The 8,259-nt window shown below is 34.9% G+C and overlaps 1 protein-coding gene across 1 annotated transcript in view; it reads right to left on the bottom strand.

The window, feature by feature from the left end:
* Window positions 1-731: 731 nt before the first annotated feature.
* Window positions 732-8,259, bottom strand: part of LOC142350734 (type 2 lactosamine alpha-2,3-sialyltransferase-like) — a 28,539-nt gene continuing 21,011 nt past the window's right edge. Inside the window, exons 3-4 of the mRNA XM_075402683.1 lie at window positions 6,118-6,310; window positions 732-986 (exon numbers count right to left, since the gene is read on the bottom strand). Coding sequence (XP_075258798.1) covers window positions 773-986; window positions 6,118-6,310 — 407 coding nt within the window. The 3' untranslated portion in view covers window positions 732-772. The remainder of the gene's footprint in view (window positions 987-6,117; window positions 6,311-8,259) is intronic.

Raw genomic sequence — 8,259 nt, 5'->3', positions numbered from 1 at the left:
CTCTATCATTCAACCCTGAGAAAAAATTTACCCGTATTATTTCAGCCCGATTTTATTTTTTCTATAATAGTTTCAGTTCTGTTCTGTTCTGGAGGCGTAAAGATGAGATATAATAAAAAATGGGAGTTGGAAGAAATTCTTTTACAATAAGATAACCGCAAATATAGATCATCTGCACAAGAGATGAAATTAGCCGTTTTTGTTATTAGTAGTGTGAACTCTCGAAAGAAGCAAAAATATTCGGTTTGACATGATATTTAACAAACCGCATATTTTTGCTTCTATCGATAGTTCACACTACTAATAACAAAAACGGATAATTTCATCAGCTTGTGCTGTTCATCTATATTTACGTTCATCTTATTGCACACCTTGCGAGAAGACAGTTCTCTAGCAGGACTTAGATTCACTAACGCTGAACTGAAAATGTTTGTGACGTGAATATTATGCTGGTCAATTCGGATGTATTTTTTGTTTACTTTTGATTTCGATGATTGTGGCCAACCCGCCCCTTATTGGAGCAAAGAAGTCATAATCAGATAGATACTCGCTTTATTTTTTTTTCTCTCAAACTTAGTAACATAAACATTAGGATCTTTTGTTTTGTGTGCCACAACTTCGTGGAAATATATTTTATACAACCCCAAAGCTGACCTGCCATACAAAAAAGTCAGTTAATCGGTAAGACTTAAGACTATACTTTTTGTAATTAACATGCTGAGCGGGGGGAGGGGTGCTGGGAGAGATCATAAGAAAAGATCCTAGGGTTTTATCAAGGGCTTAAATTTCGACCCAGTATTTCTGCATCTCTTAGCATCTGTATTGCTTTAATTTCCGAAGTTGAATTGTGGAACCTAGTGGCTAGTCGGTTTGAGTCGAAGTAGTGGTAGGGAATTGTCGTGTTCTGATTGGTTAACGAGGAGGTGTTGAGGCTGAATCCCGCGTAGTCGGGTCTTGTTGGGCACCAATGAGAAATGAGAACGAGTCTAAATAAGAAAAACGTTATTAGTGTAGCCCGGGTTGGGTACTAGGACAATAGGTCAAAAGACAACAGATCGAAAGCGAAAATTGGGACAATAGATCGAAAATTAAATTATTCAAGTTGCGTATTGGCCAATCAGATTAGAGTGCTCATTTATTATACGGCATATAACAAGTTGTGTTGTAATATTTTGTTCGCGAGGCATGACCATAATGTGGTAATTATGGTGGCCGCCGTATTGGCCGACAGGGCGTTTAGCCGACAACCAAAAAATGAGAAATTTAGCCGACAATTTAAGTAAAATGAGCAATAAAACTTATTCTGAAGCTGTGATTGGCCAATTTAAAACACTATTTCGTAAGCGGACAAATATACCGCAGTTTTTTCATCAACTAGTGTAACGAAGGTCTATCCGTGGTCGGACCGTATTTTACCAGATCTGGCCATGCCTCGCGGGCCATGGCCATGCCTCAGCGGCCCGTGGGACTTGATATGAATCTATCACAACCGAACTACTGATTTATGGACCAATTATGTACTTTTATTACCAATTATGATAAAATTGTCGGCTAAATTTCTCATTTTTTCCTTGTCGGCTAAACGCCCTGTCGGCCAATTTTCCTAGCACCGGTAATTATATTGCAGCTCGCAAATAATGCTTAATTTGAACCAATAAGAATAGAGATTAACTTTCGATCTATTGTCCCAATTTTTCTGTTTTCGATCTGTTTTCCTTTCGATCAACTGTCCGGTCACCCCCGGGTTGAGATGTAAGCGCCATTTCAGCTCATTCTTTTGTATAGAATGCAGTCAACGCGCTCAAGTTTTTAGAAAAATCAGCTCAAAATCTTTACATAATATTACCCTGAAATGCACTTAATGTTTGCAAAAAATGCGCTCAAATTTTAGCACTTTTCTTGGATCTTTTCAACAATTGCCCCCCCTTTTGCAAAAGGGGGGCCTATTCTTGAATAGAATTTAAGCGAGCGATTTATTAACCAATCAGAGACGACTAAACTTTTCGTGTATGCTCTTACTGTGTTAAACTGGATAGAATAAAGTGCGCCATGCTAGGGCAATTAGCCGAATTGGAATACAAAGCGAAAAGAATTTCCGACTGGCGTGTCGGTGGGCGCGCTTCGCGCGCGTCGCGGCTTCGCCGCGATAACCGACCCGCGATTTCCGGATTACATCCTACAGTGCGTGAGAGGCATGGCCGTGATCAGCGGTCCGCAATTGCGCTGAAACCATTTTTCGGCTATCTACACTGTAGGCCAACTAATATTGTGGTAAAGTATAGCACAGAAGGGGAGGCGATTCTCTACTAGGTACCAAAGGGGGGGGGGGCAATTGTTGAAAAGATCCCTTTTCTTAAATAGTTTCAGTGCATTTCACCGATTTTGAGCATCGATTTCTAAAATTCTCACCATTTAACTTTTTTTGTTAATAATAACGTTTTGTAAGAAATGCGCCGAAAAGCGCCGGAATGTAATGAAATTGTTTAAAAAATTCGACAAACATTTCAGAGCATTTATTGCATCTCGGTTTTAAACACAGAATCAATTCAAATGGGAAGATTTTCAGACGTCAACTTGAGAACGTTTCGAAAGAAATGAGCTTAACGTTTTGAAAACTCACTAGATATCAGCGCATTTCAGCGCATTATTATGAAAGGCTTGTTTGCTGAATTTTTCATAACTCTTCGCATTTTCTAAACAGCGCCAAATTTAAATTATATTTATAAGGTAACCATTGGGGCTATTTTTCCATCATAAAAATATTCCGAATCTTTTTCTTCATTTTGCCGACAACGATATCCTTACAATGGTAAAGTTTTGGTTAAGTTTACTTGTGAGTATCATATTGTGTTAGAATATACTTTGGCGATCAATGTTCGTGCGGTGGTATTATCAAGTGATTGAATTGATGTACTAAAGTGATTAAAATGGCGAAGTACCCCAATAAGTCAGTTATATGGTCTATGCAATTTTCATACAATATCCCGGGATCGTATCACATTTACAGAAAAAAAATCTTCATGAGTTTACAAGAGAAAATTGCTGTCCGAGTACGATGTTCGAATTGCTGTCGAAATTACACCTTTATTCCACCGTTAATTCTTTTTTACACTTTTAAATTACACTTTTTCCACCCTTATTAAGGGTAGCACTAACGGTGTAAAAATATTTTTTTACACTCTTCACACTCTTTTCCTCGTTATTTTTCGGTAAAATCCTCGGCCCGGGAAGGCAAAAATCCTATCATGCACGAATCAAACTGTTTAAATTTTTTATTGTGCAAGATCAGGTGTAAAACGTCTTAATCAGGAAGTTTGTTATCTACCGATTGTTTTTCAAAAACTTCTGAGATCATACTTTTGATCTTAAGCTGGTCAGATATTGCAGGGAGCAAATTTTCGAGCCAGAGGAGAAATCTAATGTAACCCCCCTTCTCGGTTTCATCTTTCAATAGCTTTTTTGCGAATATTCTCCAGGATTATAGTGATTGAAATGAAATATGCTTGTCTCACAAAAATGAGAATAAAAATATCGGACCAAAAATAAATGAAAGAACACTATCATTTCGAAAAATGGCAAAAAATATAACCGATGAAAGCCTCATTGAAGGCATTTAAGAAAAGTCATATCAGGCTGTAATTATGTGAATATTTTTCTCGGTCCCTATTCACAGCTTAAAAAGTGACTAAAAATTTTTGATGTTCCCAAAATTAAAAGTTAAGCGAGAAAGCGATACCATTTTTTGCACATGAAGTTAACTAATGTAATTTTAGGCTTCCTAAAACAAAAAGAACGCATAAAAATAATATAAAAATTTTCATATCCGACTCCAAAAAAATTACCGAATTGTCACAATAAGGCATACTGCACACACATCGTAATTACAGACGAGCAAGCTGAGGTGCCAGATCCCAGCAACGTCAGTGCAGACAATTTCCAGATTTTTAAAATCAAACACTTCCAGACCAAACTAACGTTTGATCAGATCTTCGTGATTACCAAGAAATGGTGTGCTTTTGTGATCGCATACGAGTATGATTAGAAGATGCCAGACCCTACCGGTCTGTGGCTAGACCATCATGCGACCCGATCGATAGATGCAACTTTAGTTCGACCAACGCTTCCTCTGATCAGAACATCCGAACATTCAACAGGCTCTGCCAAAATGATAAGACCACTCTCTAATCTAATTTCAAGTTGCACACATACGATCGAATCATGTCCTTTTTCAACAGTTTACCACTCCAACCTTTTTAGCGCTCACGGACGCCAAGTTATAATAACGTAGAGGTGTGTGTGTGTGTGTGTGTGTGTGTGTGTGTGTGTGTGTGTGTGTGCATGTGTGTGTGTGTGTGTGTGTGTGTGTGTGTGTGCATGTGTGTGTGTGTCTGCGTGTGTGTGCGTATGTGTGTGTGTCTGCGTGTGTGTGTATGCGTGTGTGTGTGTGTGTGTGTGTGTGTGTGTGTGTGTGTGTGCGTGTGTGTGTGTGTGTGTGTGTGTGTGTGTGTGTGTGTGTGTGCGTGTGTGTGTGTGTGTGTGTGCGTGTGTGTGTGTGTGTGTGTGTGTGTGTGTGTGTGTGTGTCTGTGTGTCTGTGTGTCTGCGTGTGTGTGTGTGTGTGTGTCTGTGTGTGTGTGTATGCGTGTGTGTGTGTGTGTGTGTGTGTGTGTGTGTGTGTGTGTGTGTGTGTGTGTGTGTGTGTGTGCGTGTGTGTGTGTGGGAGAGAGAGAGTGTTTGTGTGTGAGTGCGTGTCATGTGTGTGTGTGTGGTTTGTGTGTGAAACGATAGCAATTTTAGCGCGTGAAGGCAATTAATGTAAAAACAAGAAATAGATTATTTAAGAATTAAAAAAAAAATCAGGTATTTTCATGGCAGAAACAGACCCATGAAAAGATTTTACAGAGACGCATGTTTTTGGTCAAATTAAAGTCGAGATCCCTTTTTGGGTTTAGCTTGGTTCAGTATCAAAATTTTGTCACGCTATTTTCCAGCTGCAAAATTTTGGTTGGACCTAAAGTCAAGATGACAAGAAAGTCGAGTTAACGTTTTTCAACGCATTATTATTATCTAAAAACTTTTTTAAGCTAAAGTAAACAAAAATATAGCGCAATTCAATGCATTTCTTACACAATTTAAGAACACTTCAGCGTAAGGTTTTCAGCGATACCTAATTTTTCATACACAGTTTGGGTCGAGAATGGTCCTTTCTTCAGTCGGGGCCTAAATGTGGGAACGCCTACAGCTCTAAGAACAATTTCTCATTACCATAACGGTATAAGGACAAACTTTGAACATCAATTTTTTCAGAGACCTTTAAAATTTATCCGCTATTTAATAAAAATAACTTCAACGGAAAAATTAATTCATTACATATAATTACTACGATTCAATTTAAACAATGGCATATAATCCGAGGTGGCCTTAAAAATGAATTCAGTTTTATCACAGCCCACAAAAATGGGAAAGTATGTAAATCAAAGCTGAAAAACATTTTTCGATGTGGGGATACTAGCTAAACCTAACAGTCCCTCTAAATAAATTTTCATGCTGCACATTCAATTTAAAGTTAAAAACTTGTGGGTGTTTTCCATTAGTTTTACCTCCTTAATATTTTGGAAAATTAAAAAGTTTTACAAACAGGTCTGAAAAAATTTCAGCCGTTGTCAAGTTGCAAATGTTTTACAGAAAGTATAAAATTTGCAGTATGCTTTAACAGTATAGCACATGATCAAACTCTCGTAAAATCCTTGTCAGTTTTTATTACCGAGTTGAAAAATTTCCGCGCAAAACCTTACGAAATAAAAACTTTACGCTGAAATGCTCTTAAACTGTGTTAGAAATGCACTGAATTGCGCTATATTTTCGTTTACGGCAGCTCAAAATAGTTTTTAAATAATAATGCGTTGATATACGCTTAAACTGTGTAAGAAAAGCGATGAATTTTCAGGGCATTTATTACTTACTATTTATTACTTAAGTAATAAATAGTAAGTAATAAATGCCCTGAAAATTACTATTTACATCAAAATTACTAGAAATTAAGCGCGTTTCAGTACATTTCTTATTTTTGGGAAATTTCTGGGCGCGGGAGACTGAAAAATGAGCCAAATTTTACTTACGATTCCAGACCCGTAGTCGGTCGGGTTCCGCGGTGTGAATTTTGTATTAGGTTCTTGCCAATCCAACGTCTCGTGAAATGACCATAAAAAGTGATAAAGTTGTCTCGCATCACCTTCGCTGTTTGATTTGTTGCGTTGTTGGATAAATTTTTCAGAATTTGTATTACTCTCATGAATTCTGAGTGGCTAGTTCCTACCAAACACACGGGGAGTTTTAGATTTTATTAGGATGCACACTAAACCAGATACAGGCTGTTCATATTGTTGTTGATCAACTTTCCGTACCTCTTCCACACTAAGAAAACACCACACACAACAATACCAATACATGAAACCACACACGCTACACACACATACTCACACACATACACACATACATGCTCACAAGAAGTTGACATAAATATAAAATTTCAGAAACAAAAACTGTCATAATATTAATCACAAAAAAAAAACAAAATAATAATGAAATTTAAAAATAAAAAATAATATAACTTATATAGAAATATTTTGCGGACAAATTTTAGAAAAAAAACACGAAATAAATTAATTCCAAAATCTTGAGAACAATAAATCATTTAGTGAAAGCGATAGTAAAAATAACAATAGCAAAATATGTATTGAAGATAGTTATAATAATGACCAAAACAACAATAAATACTAAAAACAAAAAAAAATCTAATAAGAATAATTATCAAATAGTACCATACAAAAGAAAAAAAATTTCATAATATTAGGAATAGTAATAATTACAATAATAAGAAAAAAAATGATAATAATTTTAATAATATTAACAATAAAAACAATAATAAAAATAGTAATAAATAACAATACAAATAATGATAATAATAGAAATAATAATATTGATAATAATAATAATAATAATAATAATAATAATAATAATAATAATAATAATAATACTAATAATAATAATACAAATCACTATTATTATTAATATTATTATTAATATTTTTATTATTATTATTATTATTTTTATTATTATTATTATTATTATTATTATTCTTATTATTATTATTATTATTATTATTATTATTATTATTATTATTATTATTATTATTATTATTATTATTATTATTATTATTATTATTATTATTATTATTATTATTATTATTATTATTATTATTATTATTGAGGTTGCATCATACAATGATAAATGTATGATGCGCCTTGGCCGGATTTGAAATATCATTGTATGATACGCCCTCAGTCAAGGCTGAGCCAACTACTTTTTTGAATGAAATTTTGAACATAATTTAAGATTTGAGGTCCCATTTGTTCGACAGAAGATAAAATTGAGCCCCATCGGAGCTCAAACATTTTTAAGAATTATCATTACTAAAAAAAATTATCCAGGCCGCATCATACAAAAAAAATTGTCTGCTGCGATATTTTGTAAAAATTTGCGCATTATTCCCAGAAAAACAGCAACGAGTTGTCTACTGGGCTTTAGGGTTTCGTTGCTCGCAACAGCATGTTTTTACGGTCGTAACGATGTTATTATCAGAGTTATTTTTGTTGAAAACATTACTTTCACTTAGTTTTAAATGTGCTGTTCTGTTTGGAGCAAATATCTATTATTCAGGCAACTTGCTTTTAGAGATATTTCTGCACCATATATTGCAATGCAGACCTTCAGATGCATTCTATTTCAGTTCAAAATCTATGATTTTGATTCAAAATTTAGTACCATAGTTGATAGTTTACTGGAAGAATTGTGTTTACTTGATGAACTAAATAGCCCAATTACCGTTGCTACGCTCAGTTCACTCACAGAACTCAAAGAGAGAAATTGAAGCATAATTTGCGATGTTTTGATAGAGCGGACAAAAATGACGTAGAAAAATCTCTATGCAGATCAAGATAATTTTTTCGTAAAATTGGTTTTGATGACAAATTTACGGATTGTTTGCCAGAGATTCAATTTCAAAAGTCAATTTTGTTTTGTTCTATAGGGGAGCGAGGTTGACGAGAAGCGAATACTTCAAAAAACTTATCGAAATCGAAATCGTAAATGAATACGTTATTACTGATAAAATAGGTGCCAGGGATAATGCTTTGACAACGGCGGGTATCGCTCGATATGCCAACGCTGAGTGTAGAAGACCAAAATTAAAGCTTAATTAA

This window comes from Convolutriloba macropyga, chromosome 12, assembly GCF_964194025.1.
Source record: "Convolutriloba macropyga chromosome 12, txConMacr16.3, whole genome shotgun sequence".
In the NCBI taxonomy this organism is placed as follows: Eukaryota; Metazoa; Xenacoelomorpha; order Acoela; family Convolutidae; genus Convolutriloba; species Convolutriloba macropyga.
This window is presented reverse-complemented; position numbering and strand designations above follow the sequence as displayed.